This window comes from Peromyscus californicus, unplaced genomic scaffold, assembly GCF_007827085.1.
Source record: "Peromyscus californicus insignis strain IS unplaced genomic scaffold, ASM782708v3 Scaffold_9__1_contigs__length_137607984, whole genome shotgun sequence".
NCBI lineage: Eukaryota > Metazoa > Chordata > Mammalia > Rodentia > Cricetidae > Peromyscus > Peromyscus californicus.
Window position 1 is genome coordinate 116,019,308 of NW_026294617.1, and position 21,847 is coordinate 116,041,154.

Here is a 21,847-nt window from a genome sequence, read left to right on the forward strand (position 1 = left end):
ATGAACTGTTAGCTAAAGACATGTTAGTAGACGTCTACCACACATACACAGATTCCCAATTTTTTCTCCGATGGTGAGTTGCTTACAGGAACCCCTGTAAATGCTGCTTTGCTATCTATGGCACACCTACTACCACCCCGAATAAAACCACACTGAAAAGGACTCATCGAGAGCACACTAACGTAACTATCCCATTGGGCCGACAAGTTAAGTTTGATAGGACAAGTATGAACTTAAAATATGTTGTATTTTGAAGAAGCATATCTCTTAAATTTACTAATTGATAATATTTTCTGTTCTTTCTCTCCAAAAAAACAAGCATCATTTTCTTGAAAGGGGGGAATGGTTGATTAGGTAAAATAGAAGCCATTACAGTCTTTCAGGTTTCTTAAAAATTCCAATTATCACAAAATAACTGATAAATGCATTTCAAGTAAATTCACTAGTAACTAAATAGTATTGAATTCATACTTTTATATCTTGGAATTTAAGTACAAACTCTAGTTTTTCTAGAGTAATTTTGGAGAAAACATTAAGAAGTTGCCACAAATTTAATTTAAAATAAAAGACTAAGAAAGTAGTCTTAAGAAGTTATATACTTATGACAACACAGTACAGTGAATACACTTTTGTCACATGATTGACAGTACTAAATCACTTATGTTTATTTTTTAAGACTGTTAGCTTCACTTTCCGGAGCCAAAGCTGAGAAGTGAAAATTACGGCTTAGAGTCACTATGTTGACTTATCGATTTAAGGATAATTTCCACTCAAGTCATTAAAGGATGAAGTAGTTACAAATGTTTCTACATAAATGAAAAACATTAATGTCACAGCCTGAAGCATGCCAGTAAAACTTTGTACTGTGTATTTCATAAGACAAAGGAACAGGCTGTAAAAACTGTAACAGTGAACTTCAGTTCCATCACAGTATAGCCGTATTATCTTGACATCTACCACCCCGACTTCAAGGTTCTTTACATAGGAAATAAATGACTGTGTGTCCATTAGAACCACTGGAGAATCAGGCGAGAGATTCCTGTGTGTTTTCTATTTTGTCACAACAAAGTGAAACTCCAGGACAAAAGACTCACAAGAGGAAATAATTCCCATGGTTAGAGAAAACAATTTAAGAATAATGAAGCTGAATAATATCGAAATACTCCTGGCAGCTTTAAACTCTTCAGCAAACACAAAAGAGCAAGACTGCAAAACGTAACACACAGAATCTGCAAGTGCATACAACCACTCTGTAACTACCACTGTGCCCATTTTCTAAGTATTGATAAAAGTAATTTTATTTAAGTGAATAATTTTTGAGAGCTGAGATTACAATCTATGATGCTGAATAAAAACCATACACACACAGACACACACACACACACCACACACACACACACACACAGAGGATACAAAAATTACAAATATGAAGAACTATCATTTTGTAAAGGAAGCTAATACCTTAAGATGCACAGAATAAGAACAGAGCAGAACATATGATACTTTATATGCATTATCAGGGATTGGAAAAAGGAAGCTAAATTTTACAGTAAGATGTCCTGGACATCATTACACACAGCAAAGAGAAATAAACGAGAATAAGATAGTCTAAGGCTATAGAACAACTACAGCTAATAACTAGAGTGTCTTTTTGCTCTACAGTAAATATGCATATACTTTCACTATCTGGTTCACAGAAGGAAATCACATTTTAAAACATCATCTGTTATAAAAAAGAGCCAAATATTTAGTGTTCACAGAAAAATACAACTCACTTGAGGTATGGACTCAATAGAGAAAACGTGGTAAAATTATCCCGGTCATACAAATGTAAATGAATTTGTAGATAGTATAAATTTGAATAAGTATGTGGTTTCTGTCTCAGAAAATAAAAATCTAGGGAAAACCAAACTATGCCTACTTAATTTGAAAACACTAAAAGTCTCGGGTTCTGTCTGTTGAGGTAAGTTCTTGCTATATAGCCTAGGCTGGCCTTGAACTCATGAACCTCCTGCCTCTGCCTCTGGAGTGCTGGGATTAAAAGTGCATGTCACCACGTCCAGCTTTATACTCAGAAGTTTTCTGTGTATATGTGAGATGGGAAGCAGAAATTACAGTATGTTTGCAATAAACCCGCACACAAATTCTTGCTTCCTGTCTAGAACTGCGTTCCACAAGGTGATAAGGATGGCAATGATGTAGTAAGAAACTGGAATGGAGCCAATGCAAATGCAGTGGGCCAATCTAGCTTTGGAGATGATGGGTTTTATGAATGGTTTTATTGAATGGTAATTAATTAAAACTTTATTTGGACAGACTTAGAAATCAAAAACTTCCCATAAGTATTTTCATTTAGATAATAATACTTCATAAGACCTAATTTAAAGATCTGTAAATGGATTTTTGTGAAGCTTACAGGTCTCAGTTTTAGCAATGTACTTAACTTAGGAAATAACTTGTGAAAACAGGGTAATTTACTCCCTATAACTTCTTAGTTAAGAATATGATGACCCAACTTTCCACCAATTCTGCTACATAAGCAGAGCTAAAGCTTACTGGCCCATCTAGAAAAGTCAGTCCCAACACCAAAGTGAAACTAATTTGAAAATTAAAAGGTTTAAATTTTAAAAAAAATATGGAAGTATTAGCGCATTCTTCACACTTACGGCTATCGTAGCATATGTTTCCTAGCGCCCTGCCCGTCTGAAGCAGCACTTCCTGGTCTTTGCTATTTAACAGCTGTACCAGTGGTGAAATCAATCCGGCATCTACACATGGAATTCGCATAAATTCTGAAAAGGAGAGACATCTTTAATTAGAACTTAAAAGATACATATTTTACATACATCATCTCCCCTAATAAAATAAACACATACTATTGAAATGTCCAAAGTGCTCACTATTTGAAGAACACATTTCTGTTCAAAAGCACCCTGCTACAATCCTATTATATACCTGATGAAAGAAATAAGTAAATGTTCAAAAACGAGTAGGATTGTATTATCCACTGTTGGTAGTCTCCACATCACACCAACAGTACTTTTAATTAACTTTCATTACAGCTGAGCTGTCACTACCTTCTGAGAATGACTGACGTGTTTTAGAAACAGTACATGAGGGTGGCAGAATTCTTTCAAAGTGTGATAATTAAAGGATACGCTAGAAACTAAGCTATCAAAAACAGTCCAATTTATTCCTATATGGTCTCTAAAAGCTCAAAGTCAAATTTTAAATGTTCCAATCTTTAAGTCCCTGAAAAAAGAAATTGAAGAAGATGTCAGAAAATGGAAAGATCTCCCAATGAATCATTTTAATGGGTCTTTTTCAATTGTTAGGGCCTAGAAGAATCTTGAATTCCTCATCTTCATGCAAGCATTTGCAGGTCTCACCTGCAAATATTATGCTTTCTTGTCATCCAAATCTGTTTTTCTCTCATCTTTATAGTTTACTATTTTCCGCTCACTGACTCTCAGTGATACCACCACAGTAACCGTTAGAAATAAACTTCATTCTTGCAGTGTCTTACCAAAAAAAAATCAAAAAGGTAATAAAGAAAGGGAGTTAATGAAAATTTTCCAAAAGTCACTATTCAAATTATCCTTTTAGACTTCACGCTTACTATCAGAATGTTCTGATGAATAAACAAAGAGCTATGCTTCATGGTAAAATTGATCTCACTAAACAATAACCAACTTTCACTCCCACTGTCAAGAGGGTGCATTCCTCAGTCTGTTTCTGTCCTCGGAAGCAATCTTTATCTTTTCCTTAATTTAAAAATTCTCAAGGAACGACCTTTTTAGGTCACTGTGAGGGACCTGAAGGATTCCATTCCTCCTGTATCTCTTACTGCTACATTCCTGAAAGCTTCTTACAATTTCAACTCCCACGGTTCAGATTTTCTTTCAACTTCAAAAGCTAACCTCTAAATTTATCATGGGCAGTTTTAATAATGTAGAGTATCCTACGATATGTTGAGAAAAAGGAAATTATGTTATACACACCCACGAACTATGGAGACAACACCATCCATCTACTTATGGGCTTCCTTTCACATTAATGCATATTTCAGAAATATCTATAGATCTCAACTGTTAAATTAAAATGCAATCAACTAAAGAAAGGTATTCATTTCTTTTTCACTAAGCTATACCTAGCTTACCATAGCTGAGATAATTTCATTGAATATCATTTAAATATAAAATTTAAAAATGGTATAATTTAGATTTTTATTTCAAAAATGGTACCTGTTGTTATATTGCTGTTTTGATACTGTCTTCAAAGAATGCAAACATCAAGGAACTATGATTTTCTTTGTTTTTGTGTGCTAATTGTTTATCTGATCCCAATTTTTCAAAACTTGGACTCTATAATCAATATGTATTTGTAAAATGAGGGAAAATAAGTAGAGGAAATTGTAAAATGTTCTGGTCACTATAACTAGGAAGCATACAGCCAGAACAAAGATGCTAGCAATGCCAATTTTCAGTTACTATAAAGACAACTTTGCCAGCCTTTGAAGAAAGCAAGCTCCTAAAAATCTTTTTGATTGAGGATGGGCAGCAATCCTTACATAATTTTAAATAACCAACCTGGCCCATTCTTCCTACCTTCCCTCCCTCCCTCCCTCCCTCCCTCCGTGTGTGTGTGTGTGTGTGTGTGTGTGTGTGTGTGTGTGCGTGCGCGCATGTGTGTGAGAAAGTGTGAGTGTACACGCGCATGTGCAAATAAACACCTCCAGAACTTAGCAAGAATGTTTTCAATACGTGTATATGATATTGGAAAGGCTTCAGAATGGCTACGATGGTCATCTAAGTTCAAAGCGGTCCCAGCACACACAGAGCTATGTCAATACTACATGAACCGGTACCCAAACACGTCAGGCTGGGTTCTAAAACACATCCAGCCTGGACAGCACTAGTAAAGAGCCTACTTTGTGAGATCTGCTAGTCAGAGCAATGGTGAGGAAATAAGATAATTTGAACTCCAGGAAATGGAGGCTGTGGAGCACTGTACGGGGAGGAAAGAAAGGGCAGTATGACTGGGCACAAGTTGGTGGGAGCCACAGAAAGCAGAAACTACTACACATTTGTAAATATGCCTGCTTGTCTATAAACCTAGATTTTACTTTGTTTTTTTTTTGCATTAAATGTGGACTTCAAAACAGTAATTCAATTCAGAGGCATTGATTTAGCTCAGTGCTAATAAAATTCAAAAACAAAGTGGATTCCCACCTCTTTGCACCTTTGATTTAGTAAAAACATTAATAATTTCTTATTTTTTAACTTTTCCTTTGCCAAACTTACTTCAGCTACATATTCATTCAATATTATTATAAGGTATAGGCTGAGATGAAAACCACAAAATAATTTTCTTTGTATATACACAGATTCATAAATTTTACATCAACTATTTGAAAATGAGATTTGTGTGTACATTTCTCACTTTCAACTACCTGAAGGAAGCAAGTAGAAAGCCAAAGCTCACAACCAAATACAAGGAGGAGTGCTGGAGTGTGCCTTAATGCCTAGACTCTGGATACTGCTCCATCATCAGAGTGTGCATTTTCTAGTAACCTTCCTTCCTTAACTCCTAGCTTTACACAACTTTCTTCCAACCGACATCCTTCTGTTTTGATGCACACTCTCTTTAATGCTCATATCTCGAAAGATAACGCTGATGGCTATTCTTCCACAGTCATGGGCTAAGGTTCCAACACTTGAAGTGACAAGGTAAACTTTAGCTACTCGACAACATGATACATTCCCCCCCTCCACCCTGTGTTTCAAAGTGCTGCTTCTAAGGCGCTTTTTTCACATTAAAACAAACAACTACTTGATATGGAATGAAGGACAGAATTAAAATACATTAAACTACAACACTGAATGAGAAACTCCCATGTTCCTAGTGGCCAATCCCTGTTTCATTATTAATGTATGAGCATTCTGGTAGAAAGTTTGATACAGGAAGAAAAAGCATAATGCTGATTCATGCTGCGGATTCTGTATTGTTTTGGACCAAGACTTGGTTCTTAACCTTACACTCATCAGAATCACCTGGAGTACTTAAAGCAGATAAACCACAACAAGAATTTGGGATAATGTATAACACACAACACAACACTATTATATGTAAGCACACAATAGTGGCTAATGTCGACAATTACCAGTACTATTACGGATAAGCACCAATACAAGTTTTTATTATTACTGCATGTGTATGCATATTCATACTTGCACAGGACCATGTGTACATGTGTACAAAAGAGTGTTCACGCACATGTGCAGAGGCCTGAGTTGACACTGGGTGTCTTCTAACAGCTTTCCAGTTTATTTTCCAATGGAGGGGTCTCTCCTAGAACCTGGACTTCATTGATTCTGGCTAGTCTAGTGAGCCAGGTTGCTCTGGGAATCTCATCTCTGCCCCTGGAGTACTGGGACTGCAGGCAACCAACACATTAGCCCGGTTCTCACGAGGTTCTAGGGACCTGAACTCTGGTCCTCACACTTGTGCAGCGTGTGCTTCACCTGGTGAGTCATCTACCCACCAGGAAATACTCACAGATTACCTCTGTCTTGCTTATTTCTCTACTGCCTCAAGTCAGCTGTTAAGTCTATCATACACTGGAATAATTTATTTAAACGGTCTACATTGAAGAATGTTATTTCAAGGTGTGTTACTTTTGTTTATTCTCTGGAACATTTCTTTAGTGATGCAAAGATATGTTTGATGAAATAAAATTCACCTGTGGTCAGGAGGCTGAGTCAGCAACTAGCTGACAGGAAGTGGTAGGGAGGAGCCGGGGAGAAGGGTTTGTAAGGAGGGGCAAGGAGAAGCAGGAGGTGAGCTTCTTGCTATTCAGCCTCTCTGAGGGGCAGAATTAATTCCACCGTAACCTCTGAATCTTGAGTTCTTTAGAGGGACAGTGGTTTAGTTAAGCTTCCTTTGTAGCTTTGCAAGAGTCTGAACCTGAGGAAACAGAATTCTCTCCAGCTAGGCTACCGCCCTTGCCGCCTAACCACTGCTGGTAGCGGCAGAGTTGAGTTGCTGATTCGGACAGCTGTGGCTTAAAAGGCAGCAACAATTAAAAGGACAACAGGTCTAAATGTCTACTCCTCAAATTATAGCTATACTCCACATCGAGCCTGAATGTCTCATGGAATTTTGAACACAGTTGGGTATATCAATATTCATATTCTTTTATATGCAAATAAAATTTAAGCACATTTTATGCTGAATCTGAATCTAGGAGTTATATGCTAATATTTCTTCCTTGTAGTTACATAATGTGCATTAGCGATAAAAAAAAAAATCACCTCCAGCCTCATTTTCTTATGGTTCAAATGATAATCTTTTCTTATGGTCAATGAATATGTTGTTGTGTTCTAAAAAAAATATTTAAAAAAATCTTTCAGTAAGAGTTTATTCCATTTTATCAGCCACTCATTTTTTTAAAAAACAATGAGGTTAATTAAGCAATAAACATCTAAGTATGTCCATTTATTTTCACTAGTAGAGTAATATGCTTTTTATTAGCCTGATTGAGGGTGCTAATGCTAAACATTCTATTCTGTCTTTAGGACACAGACACCACTCTCCAGGGCACCTCTAGAAGAAACCTCTGCTAGTAGAACTGTCGTGAGTACATTGAATGCTATAATACATAAATATAATATACTATAATAAAACTATATACATACTATACTATATATAATATACTATATATAACAATATATATAATATATATAATAATATAATATACTATTTATAATAAACTATATATATAATATACTATAATAAAAACGAATCCTGTCTTCTGAATTCCCCAAATCTATACTGTGACTCGGATGAGGTTAAAAATAAATCACTTATCTTAAAAACCCAAGCTGCTTTGTATAAAAAGAGGTTGGTTTAAGTTAACATAGTACCTCGGGAGGCTCTGGCGTATAAATCATAGAGAGCCAGTTTTCAGTGAACAAACATGATCTGCCAATACAGAAGGTCACTGACACGTGAAAGGCTCTGATGAGCTTTAAAATAAGCAAAGTGTCGTGTGCCAGTTTCATTTTTGGTAATTTACATAAATGGACAGTGCCTTACCAGCCCAAACAGTTCTTTGAAAAATCAATTAGCATGGTAATTACTCAAATGAAATCAGAAATTTTTAAATTTCCTGTGAAAAGCATTGGTCTATGAAACATATTAGAGTAAAAGGCACAATACCAAATTCTGTCCAGCTGAAACATACTAAGTATTATAATTACTAGAGTTTCCCTCATGCTTAAAGGATGCTTTACTTATTTGGTGTTTGCTAAAACCGATTAAATTGAAATTATGTAAATGCAGTTCTGGCTTAATTCTTCCAAGGGTCACTGGATATAAATAACACATAGTGGGATGAATTAAGTATTAGATAATTTATATTATCACTTTTGTTCCCCAAAGTGCTTTCAGTAGAGAATTTCAGACATAGCTGTTTTCTACGAAAGCAAGAGTGGGAAACAGAACATACATTCCAACTGCAGCATTGCTATCAACTGTCAGACGAAACACGCTAAACTGAGGGGGAGAAGACAATCAGCCAGGCTCTGTCGGCACAACACCCACCAACACACCACAGACAGACACCAACACACTGCAGATAGACACCAACACACGGCAGACAGACACCAACACACCGCAGACAGACACCAACACACCGCAGATAGACACCAACACACGGCAGATAGACACCAACACACCACAGATAGACACCGACACACCGCAGACACCAACACACCACAGATAGACACCAACACACCGCAGATAGACACCAACACACCGCAGACAGACACCAACACACCACAGATAGACACCAACACACCGCAGATAGACACCAACACACCGCAGACAGACACCAACACACCACAGATAGACACCAACACACCGCAGATAGACACCCACACACCGCAGACAGACACCAACACACCACAGATAGACACCAACACACCGCAGATAGACACCAACACACTGCAGACACCAACACACCGCAGACAGACACCAACACACCACAGATAGACACCAACACACCGCAGATAGACACCAACACACCGCAGACAGACACCAACACACCACAGATAGACACCAACACACCACAGATAGACACCAACACACCGCAGATAGACACCAACACACGGCAGATAGACACCAACACACCGCAGATAGACACCAACACACCGCAGATAGACACCAACACACCGCAGATAGACACCAACACACCACAGATAGACACCGACACACCGCAGACACCAACACACCGCAGATAGACACCAACATACGCTGCCTGTGATACAAGATGGACGAGGAAGCAACACCAAAAACTCTTAGCCCTCAACTAAGGAACAATAAAAGGACAACGGAGACAAACAGTAGTTTTCCTTAATTCTATTCTGAGTAAGTGGAAATATATGAAGGAAATAACTGTTAACTAGAGTCATCTAAAATAGTAACACAAAGTCAAAGAAAAGAAGTAGAAAGAGTCTAATCTATTAAATCAAAACATAAATTAATAAAACATACTGACAAGTAAGGTGTAAAACTGAAGATGTTCCGAGCAGAAAATTCTGGATGAAAACCTCACCATTTTTGGCTACTTCGGCTATGATGTTGGCTACTTTGGCTGTGCAGGAGGACTGTGGCATCAACAGATTTGCAAACAACTGAAGTATTCCACTTCCTTGTATTTTTTCACTTGTTTCTGTGTCTGAAAGAAAAAAAAGGGAGGGGGGCTTCTATGAAATTCTGTAATGCAGACATGAACTACTTAAATGACAATAAGTTATTCAAGAACTTTCTCTATCCTGAATAAAAGTTAGTTTCATATACACTGAACCATTTATATAAATTACCTTGCTATATAAGCTGCTTTTACCGTGTTTTAATTTTCACAATACACTATAGTACCATTTTGTCTCTCTCGTCACACTACAAAGGGGGTTTTCTTAATCTGTCAACTACAGGACAACTTAGTGTTAGTGTTAGTTTCAACAGTATCAGTTTGGAACAGGGATGCTTTTTTCTACATCCTTTGTAAATTCCTAGAGCTATACCAATATAATTTTATGTATTTTTTATGGTTCCCAATAAAGGTATAGTAACTTGAAAATAGCGATTATGAGTAAAACCTATACCTCATATAATTTTTTATGTACTGAATGATAGCTAAGATTACACACTTCCATATGATGACCACATTTTTAATATCACTCATTAGAATCACTATTAATATAAAGAAATAGGAAATAATCTCCATGATATTCAAAGCTCTGCTTGGTGATACAAAAATTCAAGAGCTCCTTACTGCTTTCCCTAAAGAGTCTTAAAACAAAAGCCAGCTCCTTCATGTATCTATTACTGAAATGACCTATTAAACCAAAGGCAATACGGTTATTTATATGACAGAAATAAAGAAAATCCCCTGAATATTATATTTGATTATAGGCAATGAGAAATGATATGTATTTAATGAGAAGATTATACGGCCTATTAAAATGTTCAATTAAAATTAGACTGTATAATATGCTTTTTTGCTGTAGATCTTTGAATACGTAAGTAATAGAAAATACTAAGAGTTTCTTAAAAGACACGTGACATAAATGATGAAGTAGGAAACTCATTCTTACTCAAATAATTCAAGAAAGTATACAAAAATGTCTCTATAGTTAATGCTTAACGTTAGTGTTTTTTTGTCTTGAAGACACTTTCATATTTACTTACTTACATGTGTGTGCATGTGCATAGGCATGCTTTTACATCAGTGTGTTTGTGGAGGTCAGAGGAGAACTTATGGGAGGTCAGTTCTTGTTCCCCCATGAGAGTTCCAGGGATCAGGCCTAGGTTATCAGGCTTGTTGGCAAGCACCTTTACCCACAGAGCCATCTGAACAGCCCCTAACTAGTGTTTTTCAAACTGTAGGTTCCGATCTGCCAGTGAGCTCTAAAATTTTTTTCTGGAAAGAGAAATAAGAAGTATCACCTACAACAACAAAAGAATTAAAAATCCACATGTTAAGCTAAAATTTTTATTTTTTATGTTTTGGGTTAAATTATATATGTAAATATGATTGTATGTACACGTGTACACACACACACACACACACACACACACACACACACGTGTTGTTTTGGTATACTAGGACCCAAACCCAGAGCTTCTCACATGCAATGACTCTACTACTAAGCTACACCTCCAGTTCCTGTAAAATACTTTTAATAAAAGGTTTGGGTTAAAAAATTAGAAACTGCTATTTCATGTGCTCCTTATCTACCCAGGATTCTAAGTTAAATGCTGTGGGATGTTCTGTATGGCAAATGTGTTGCTCTGATTGGTTAGTAAATAAAACACTGATTGGCCAGTAGTCAGGCAGGAGGAAGTATAGGCGGGACAAGGAGGAGAAGAATTCTGGGAAGTGGAAGGCTGAGTCAGAGAGACACTGCCAGCCGCCACCATGACAAGCAGCATGTGAAGATGCCGGTAAGCCACGAGCCACGTGGCAAGGTATAGATTTATAGAAATGAATTAATTTAAGATATAAGAACAGTTAGCAAGAAGCCTGGCACGGCCATACAGTTTGTAACCAATATAAGTCTCTGTGTTTACTTGGTTGGGTCTGAGCGGCTGTGGGATTGGCGGGTGACAGAGATTTGTCCTGACTGTGGGTCACGCAGGAAAACTCTAGCTACAGTTAAAGGATCGTAATTCTTCCAGGATATGCTTTCATTTTGCATCTTTAACAAAAGTGTAAGTTTTAAGGTACCATCAGGAAATCTGACACTTAAAATCTATTGTGTGTGTGTGCATGTATGTGCATGTGCACACAGACAGACAGACAGGCAGGCAGACAGACACACACACCCTCCACCATGCCAGGAATCGGTAAAGTCATTTCCCATGTTACAATGCTTTGTTTTCTGACAACTGCCCCAGAGGAGCTATAGCTGAAATCACTGGGTCAGAGAGCCCGCGGGGCCCAGCCCACCATCTGCTCAAGCCCGCTGACAGCAGGATCTGGCACAAGCCGCATCCAGACTGAATGTGAGGCTCAGGCGCATGTGCATGGATGCAAATGTTAACTGCACGTTATCCATGCATAGTTCATTTTAACTATAACTTAAGGATTGTTTGAGTGTCACAGCTGAGTGTCAGGGCAAGAGAAAGACACAACAGTGCAAGCCTCTCACTGTGACACAACTTCCCACAGCCATGATCCAAGTAACTGGCAGAATAGTTGGATGAAAAAGAAATCAAGAATTTGGGAACAGTATTTATACTATTATGTAACAGATTTCTACACAGGTCTAGAATTTAAATACTTTAGAGTTATAATTTTCTTTTGCCATAAAACTATAACAAAATGTGCTATGTCACTAAAATGCCAGTGTCTAATAAACATGAAGTTGATGTTGTTTTTTCACACAGGGTCTCTCTATGTAGTCCTAGCTGGCCTGAAACTCACTATGTAGACCAGGCTAGCTTTGAACTCAGACATTTTGTCTGCCTCTGCCTCCCAGGTACTGGGATATGAGCCATGTGCTACCACACCCAATTAAACAGTTTCAATGAATCAATCTCTCTCTCTCTCTGTCTTCCCCCTCCCTCCTTTTCTTCCTCCCCCCTCTCCCCAAAGCATACAATTATCTATATGTTCTCAGGTATCTGTGAGCATCCTTAAAAATGGCTTTTAAAGGGCATTAACAATAAAAATGACATTCTCTTCATGAGAACCTTTCCCAATGGGTCTTAAATAAAAGAGCAGAGATTCAAGAAAGAAAGGGGTATGCACAATCAAAGGAAAGGGAATAACACTCAAAGTATATTATATACTTGTACAAAAAAATCCCTTCATGTAACCAAGTACTATGTAGAGTGAATACACACACACACACACACACACACACACACACACTCAGTCTAATGGAAAAAGTATAAAGAAATACTAGAACAAAAAACCATTAGAAGCAGGTCTTCCTAAGTGATTAAGCTGTGAGACTCATTTATAAAATGACAGCAGATGATTTTGATAATCTTATCATTATTTCCATCCTAAGGATAACATAAACTGTGGTTAAAGCTGTGGTTGGAAATCATCACCAGAATAAGCAGGGGGTGTGTGCTAGCTTTGCCTCTTTAAAATGATCACTAACTAGGTCATAAAGAGATTGCTAAAAATTGAAAGGTGTACAATAAAATGACAAAAGGCATTTATCCATAAGTAAACACCACAAGAAACTGTGTTAACAACCGTGGGAAAGCAGACTACATAATGCACTGTTTATCTCAAAGGTAAAAGTAATTACTGAAGAAAAGGTCCCGATAAAAAAAAGTGGATTTCCTCATTCCAGGCTCACAGAATTTGGATATATTAACAGCAAAGGAGCATTTTCCGATAAAGCTCCATCTGCATTCTACTGTCAGATACCCTGGAGGGAAACAGGAAGTAAACAAAGATACAGAAGTCTGCCATCTGCAGGACTTGAACGTTCTGAATTTAGTAATATTTATAGCGAGCTTAAAAGATTATATTCTGCTTCTCAAGTCACTTAACAAAGGATCTAAAAATGAGTAATTCAAGGAAAACACTGAAAGGAGTAGTATTTCACACTACTGTTAAGTCAACGATGAGACGATATTTACTCCAGTTTCAAGGGGGAAAAAAGTAATATGGGATGCGGAAAACTTTGTTTTTTAAGGTAAATCACTGAATACTGATAACACTAACATTTTGGGAAAAGTTAAAAAGGAGATAAATCACTTTTTATCACTTAAGATGTAAACAAGAATGCTAAGTAAGGGGTGGTGGTGCCTGGCTCCTCAGCCATGGTGTAGTTTAGGCAAGCAGGGTTGGGGATGGGGTGGGTAGGCGGTGAGACAGACTAAGAGAAGAACATGTTGGTTGGCCCAGTTTGAGGGTTGAGCTGGGAGGAGGGTCCTTGATCTGCTGTCCCCATGGTACCTGCAATGCCCATCCATGTTAATCATTAAGGTGCACAGCCTTGGGCATCCCTGGGAGCTTGAGTCCTTGAGGGACCTGCTTGGTTCTGGTCCCGCAGACTAAGCGTCTAAGGGTAAGGGACCTTAAGTGCTATGGCAGCTAGGGCGTTGGAGAAACCTTGAATGACTCCGCAGTTTCATACTACTGGTGCATTCACTGTGGTGCTGGCAGCTGCAGCTTCCTGTAAGTCTGACATGGCTGATTTCTACAGAATTTATGATTCCACGAAAAGATTCTGAAGATGCGAGGGAAGCTGGTAGAGTAGTTTGAATCTGAAGAATTTCTTTGGATTGAGCTCCATAAAAGCTTTTCACTGACCTGTGTTCCTAAACTATGAACTGTGAATTATGTGAGCTAAGGACTCATTTTTTTCTCAATAAACAAACAATTCACATGTAGAAGAATGAGCAACTCTCACCCTCCACAAAACCCAACTCTAACAGGATCAAAGACCTTGATAAGAAACCTAAAACCACTGGAGGAAACGCAAAGGAAACACTTCAATGGACTGGCCCAGGTCAGAATTTCTCAATTGGCCTCTGGTCCCTCAGAAAATAATTCCAACAATCACCGATGGGACCTTATGAAATTAAAAAGCTTTTGTACAGAAGAGGGAAAATCAAGTGAAACAATAGCCTAAAGAATGAGAGAAAATCTTTGCTAGCTACACATAAGCCAGACTGCTATTATGTAAAATATACAAAGAACTCACAAAACTAACCAAGAAATGGAACAACCAAATCAATAATAAGTGAACTAATGAAATGAACAACAGTTCTCAAAAGATGAAATAAAAACACTCAGTAAAGGGCTAGCGAGATGCTCAGTAGATTAAACACTTGCTGCTGAGCATGAGACTGGAGTTCAGGTCTCCAGAACCCTCGTCTAAGAGGGCCAGGGATGGCGGACAGAACTGGTGAGCTACAGGATCAGCAAGGTCTGCCTTAATATGAAGTGATGAGTGATCAAGCCAAACAACCAATGTCAGCCTCCAGCCTCCACATGCAAACACAACATGTGTGTGCATACACCCAAACACACATGTGCACCCACACACATACACAAAAAAGAGAAAAGCAGAGACAATGGGCAATAAATATAAAAAAAATTCAATCTACCTAGTTCGAAGAGAAATAGAAATCAAAACTACACTAAGATTCTGTCTCAGCCCATTCAGAAGGTCATACGTTATTTAAAAAGACAACAATAACAACAACAACAAAATGCTGGAATGGACATCAGCAAAAAGGAACATTCATACACAGCTGGTAGGAATGCCTCTGTGGAAGTCAGTATGGATGTTTCTCAAAAATCTCAAAACAGATGTTCATTCAGTCCAGCTATCGGTAATCCCTGGGTGTTTACTGGAAAGACTTCAATCCAGCCTGTCATGGAATACTTGCACAATAATGCTTACCATGGTACCATTCACAGCAGCTATTAGAGAACCAACCTAGATGTCTAACTCCGAAAGAACAGGTTAAGAAAATGTGGCATATATACACCATTATGTACTTGCAGGAAAAATGGATGCAACTGGGGATGATCATATTATGTGAATTAAGCCATACTCAGAAAGACAAATACCATGTTTTCTCTCATTTGTGGTTCCTAGATTTTTATAGTAATGCATGTTATACATACAAAGCAAAAATGGTCTAAGGGAACCAATGAAATAGGGAGGAGAGGGTGGGAAAGAAGCAATCATGTACAATATAGCCATCTGAATATTGAAAAAAATAATTGTAGTGTGGCCAAAGAATCACTCGGTATAATGCGGACATTTGTATATATCTAACAGGACAAGTGAGCCTCACCACTCTGAGAAGAGACAAGATCATATAGTCTAAATGTGCTGTTAAGATTGTGGTTACAGTATCAAACCTGCTCCATTAAACTAAATAGAGAAACCTGCTTCAGACCACCACACTAGCAACACATGGGAGTGCATGTGCTGGCTTAGGTTAGCCTTCAAGAACACTTATTAATTGTACCCCCTTGGAGTCTTCAAGATTGTAAGAACCACCTAGATATTCCCAAAGCCAACCATCTCCTCTTTACTTTTAGCCTGATTCTGCTCTAGACTTTCTTCCCTCCAAGTACTCCCATGAAGACATCCTAAATTCTATTTTCTTCCTTATTAATTAATCCAGGGCTCACCAGGTAGAAATTGAGCTGCATTTTCATAACTTAAAAGCACCTGGGATGGGCTGGCGAGATGGCTCAGTGGGTAAAGACACTTGCTGCCATACCTGACAACCTGAGTTCCATCCCCCAAGAACCATATGGTGAAAAAAAGAGCAATCTGCTACTATTCCTGGACCACTTTGAATCTACATGAATGGTTTAAAACATGGCATCACATTTCCTAACTTTAATGGTCCAATTGTGACTGTTATTTTGACAATCCATCACAAAATTATGCCCAGGACCTCTTAGAGGAGACCTTTCTCTTCTTTGTGGCCATCATCCGATCTGCCATCAAACTGTCACCACAGTGTCTACTTATTTTTCCTTGCATGTCTGACATCTGTCTAAGACATTTTTACAACAGTCTTAGCATGGCCTCCAAGTCCCTTCAGAACTTGGTCTCTTAGACAACTCCTAGCTTCCATTTCTCGACCACCCTGCATGGACTCTATTTGCTGGCCACGCCCATCTCCTAAGTTTCTTACTGGACGAGGTTTTCCCACCACTGTGGCTTTCTATATCTTCCTTCTGTTGTTTGAGATGTTCTTTCCATCTAGATGAAGTGCACTACATTTTAAATTCATTATTCCTTCTTCTTGCTTATTCCCAGCACTAATACACAGACCCCTGTAATTGTTTTCCAGCTGTCAGATACAGGAGTGGGAAAATATACTTTTACAAAGTCCCTCTTACAGTGAAAATGTAAGATAAAGAGGCTATAAACTACCATCAGAAAGCTAAGTATTGAGCTGGAAAGAGATATAATTTTTAAAATTATTCAATGTGATTCATACTACCTTGGAGGTTTATGTATAAAGGACAGAGGGAGGCTATCAGAACTTCATAAACATGGAAAATTCCCAAATGAGTTAATTTCTGAGCTGAGGGGTGTGTGTATAGATGTGTGTGTAGTGGGTAGCCATTCCAGCTTTGATCTGGAAGTTCCAACCCCCATTGAGACTTTGGCAACTCTCACCCTCCACAAAACCCAACTCTAACAGGATCAAAGACCTTGATAAGAAACCTAAAAACCACTGTCATTAGGCTTTAGCTGTAAGTCCCTCATCCACTGAGCTACCCTGTCATACCTGCACATTAATTTTTGAGACAGGGTCTCTCCCTGACCCTGGAACTAGCAGCCATGCACCACAATTCCTAGTTTTTCCCATGGTTGTTGGCAGGCTGACCTCAGGTCCTCAGTTTACCCAGCAAGTCCTTTACCCTCTTGGCCATCTGACCAGCCGTCAGGTGAGTTTGTGAGGATGATAGCACACATTCTAAGCAGACAAGAAAGATATATTTTACAGGGAATACGTGAAAAGCTGAAATGGGCAATTCATCATTTGACTGGATGAAGAACTGTCAATGAGACTAGAAAAGGGCAACTCTCTGTGTATCTGGGGGGCATTTCCAGAGAAGACCGGAACTGACCATTCAGGTACCACCTGACAAGTTGGAGGCTAAAGAGAAAAGGGGTGGGGGCTGCCAGCACAGGCAAAGTCCCTGCTTCTTGGCTTCCATAAGGTGAGCTGCTTTCCCCACACATTCCTGCCACCGTGAGCTTACTCTTACTATGGATCCAGAACTAAGAACCAAAACCTATGTACAGACACACTGGAAGCCAAAATGTTCCCTTCCTCCCTTCAGCTGTTTAGGCCACGAATGTTGTCCAAGGGACACAAAGACAGACTGAGACACAGCTAGAGAACTTCAATTAGGAATGGCAGTATTCCGTACTGGGTGATTTCTTCCCCAGCAGCTGGCCAGTGCTATGACTGCATCAAAGTGTTCAAAGGGCAATGGCTGGCATTGTCCAAGCTATGAAGAAAAATTAAGCAGAATGAAAAGGACAAGCATTTACCCACACAATACCTATTACTGACACAGGTAACATGTCATTCCTTCTATGATAGTGACTCTTAAATTTGTGAATTTTAAAATTCTTAAAACTGTTGAGTTGAATCCAACTCTTTGTACAGCGTTTTGTAATCAGTGCTATTAGCAATACAGGCAGCTCACGTATTTAATCTCAACACACGGGGGAGGCAGAGGAAGGCAGATTTCTGTGAGTTCAGGGCGAGCATGGTCTATGTAGTGAGTTGCAGGTCAGCCAGAGTTACATAGTAAACACCCTATCTCAAAACCAAGCAAACAACAAAAACCCCCAACTAGGGGCTGGGAATGTATCCCAGCCGGCAGAGAGCTTGCCTAACATGCGGGAGGGCCTGGGTCTGATTCTCAGCACTGCAGAAACTGGGCATGGTAGCACCATGCCTGTAATCTCATCCCTCTGGAAGTGGAGGCACAGGAACTGGAAGTTCAAGGTCATCTTTGGCTACATAACAAGTTCGAGGCCAGCCTGGGATACAGGAGACCTTATCTAAAAAACAAAACGAAACAAATTATCTAGAGCAGAGCATAGTGACACACAACTGTGATCTCAGCAAACTAGAGGTTGAGACAGGAAGACAGAGAATCTAAGTCCAGCCTGGGCTACACAGCAGAATTCCAGGTCAGCAAAGGCTAGGCTATATAGTGAGAATTGTTTCAATAAATAATCATGTTACTTATTCATTTAGACTACCAACTTCTCTAAGGTAATTACCAACTACTGTATTATGGTTTATAATTAATGGTAAATAAGAACTGTATTCATGCCCTTAAGTACTTACAATCAAAGAAGTGAAAAGGCATACAAAATAATGACTATACCCTGATATAAACTTGAATAAAGTGATGGATGAATTGTTACCGGAGGGAGTAATAAAGATCAATAAATGAGCTACCTTATTGATGTCATTATAATTATGTAATTACTTCTCCCTGAGCTCATAAAGAAATTATCTTATATTTTAAAAATTCTCTCAACATTTGTTCTCCCAGTGCCTAAGGCCTTGTATATACTAGCAAGCTTATTAAGGATTCTGAAGTCAAAAACAGAAGTTTCATAGAATTACTAGTCATTAGCTCATACAGGGACTAATTTTTTTAGTTTGCATTAGAGTAATCAGGTCTTAGATCATATTTTTCAAATGCAAACATATGCAAAAATATTCTTAAAACCTTCAGAAATCACTTTAGAAAACTGCCTTGCTTTTATACTATCCTTCCCACATACACACATCACAAAGAAAAGATAATCACTCCATGACTAAGTTATTATGAGTCAAAGGAAAACATTCTGTTTGCTCCTTTAGTATAATGAAAAGATATGGAACATTCAACTATGGGAAGAGAAAATTACAAGCATCTAAAATAAATTCACCTCAAAGAACACTGTGTGCTAAAATCTAGACTCTGAGTCCATATGTCCCTACTTTAAAAAATTACCCTGCCTTTTGGAACCTCATTTTGGGATTTAACAGTAGGTATTGAAAAGTAGGTCAGGATAATTCTCAGTAAAAAATCAATTATACATTTTTTTTTATATAAAGCTGTCACTCTAATGGCATTCTTCCCTCGCAATTGTTCCAAACACATCTATTGTACCATATAATCCATTTTTGTATTTCAATAGAAATGCATATTCTACTTGTCATAGTTAATTTTTTTTTGTCAATTTGGTTTAATGGCAGTTTCCAGGTATTTAGTCAAACATTATTCTGGATGTTTCCACGATGGTGCTCTTAGATAACTGAAATCAATGGGTCTTGAGTAAAACACATTTGCCTCTACAATGTAGGTATGCTTCCATATTATCAACTGAAGACGTAAAGAGAGAAAAAGACAACTGCCCTAGCAAGAGGGATGTCTGTTAGTTGCTTTCAAACCTGGACTGTAACATGAGCTCCTTGAGTCTCTAACCCTGGCCCACTCTGCCAACTGAGATTTGCCAGCCTTCGTAACTGTACACGTCAATTCCTTTTCCCTTGTGAAGCTAAGGCTCCTGGAGAAGAGAACACCTTTGTCCTTCCAACACGTATCTTCAAGTAAGAATGCAAATGTCCACAGATACACTAGGAAAACATGGCACCACCTTTCTTTTTATAATACCCTAGGGTTCCAACAGAGGAAACAAGGGATGAGCAGTGATTCCCCAACACAGAAGTTTGGCTAGAAAAAAAAAGAATATTTATACATTTAACCAAGAGCTAGAAATGGGACAAATAATTAGAAACTGCACGGAAAAAGATTAGGGGGTCAATAAAAATGTTTTAAAAACCAAGCACAGTGGCACAAAATGGTGAAAGCTGGATGATCAGGGATTCGAGGCCAGCCTCAGTACAAACAAGAGACCATGTTTCAAAAACAAACAACAACAACAACAACAACAAAAAAGCGGTTTTTAGGATCAGGGTTGCTGAAAACAAATAGAACCCCTCATAAAAACGAAGCTTGGTGGTGGTAAGGGAGCTAGCAAGACGGCTCAGGTGAAGGTTAGGGTTCCTATTGCTGTGATGGAACACCATGACCAGAAAGCAAGCTGGGGAGGAAGGGGTTTATTAGGCTTACACTTCAGCATTGCTGTCCATCAATGAAGGAAGAAGTCTGGACAGGAACTCAAACAGGGCAGGATCCTAGAAGCAGGAGCTGATACCTGTCCATGGAGGGCTGCTGCTTACTGGCTTGTTTCCCTTGGCCACTCAGCCCACCTTCTTATAGAAGCCAGGACCATCAGCCCAGAGATGGCACCAACCACCATGGGCTGGGCCCTCCCCATTGATCACTAAATGAGAAAATGCCTTACAGCTGGATCTCATGGAGAAAGTCCTTCAAAGGAGGGTCCTTCCTCTCTGATGACTCTGGCTTGTGTCAAGCTGATGTACAAAACCAGCCAGTACAGCTACTAACCCTGGCAGCCTGAGTTTAACAGCTGGGACTCAGGTAGTGGAAGGAGCAAAGTGACTCCTATGAGCTGTTCCCTCCCCTCCACACGTGTGTTGTGGCACTTGTGTGAATAATAAATTAAATGTAATCAAACATTTTAAATGAGGTTTTTCATGAAGGCTATTTGCTAATGACAAGACTTCTGAGGGGGATTATTAACAAGAGACTAGGTTAGGAAGCTATTTTAAAACAGTAAAATTAGATAATAAGGTGGTGAAAATACCTTCACTCATTGAGGACAGTGCCCAAATAAAGAAGAAAGTATTTTAGGGGACACTAAAGGCTTTGTTTCCATACTTGCCGTGCTGGGGACTAATCCCAGGGCTTTACACACGTAGGCAAGCATTCTACCACAGTGGAATCCATGACCCTATTCCCCAAACTTTAGTAAATCGTGTTTCTCCTAAGTGTTTTTTTCTTTTTGTTATTTACCATTACATACCCTTCCCTCTGTCACTCTGATTTCTAACTGATTTATTTTTCTCTCCATTCCAATTTCCAAGATTCCTGGCTTTGTGTGCATTCGTATGTGCAGTTACACATACAGACACCACAGAACAATCTCTGGGGTCATTCACTGGGGGCTATCCACAGCTTTACATTTGTTTGTAAAAGGGTCTCGTACAGGCCTGGAGCTAGCCAAATAGTCTACACTGGTCAGCCAGCAGGCCCAGGAGGAACTGGCCAGTCTCCACCTCTCAGCGCCAGGATTACAGGCACATGCTACCTCTGACATTTTGTTTGTCAATACTCAAATGAGGGAAATAGTCTAGAAAAAAAGTGTTTTACATAAAAGGTCTCTAT

General features: G+C 38.7%; 1 protein-coding gene across 6 annotated transcripts in view; it reads right to left on the reverse strand.

Moving 5' to 3' along the window:
* Nucleotides 1-21,847, reverse strand: part of Rap1gds1 (Rap1 GTPase-GDP dissociation stimulator 1) — a 142,671-nt gene that overhangs the window by 77,647 nt on the left and 43,177 nt on the right. For 5 of the 6 annotated variants that reach the window (XM_052730564.1, XM_052730562.1, XM_052730561.1 and 2 more), the window contains exons 3-4: nt 9,617-9,739; nt 2,667-2,792 (exon numbers count right to left, since the gene is read on the reverse strand). In XM_052730564.1, the coding sequence (XP_052586524.1) occupies nt 2,667-2,792; nt 9,617-9,739 (249 nt within the window). Of the gene's footprint in view, nt 1-2,666; nt 2,793-9,559; nt 9,740-21,847 lie in introns of those variants that run through there. The other variant, XM_052730566.1, reaches the window with a different exon arrangement.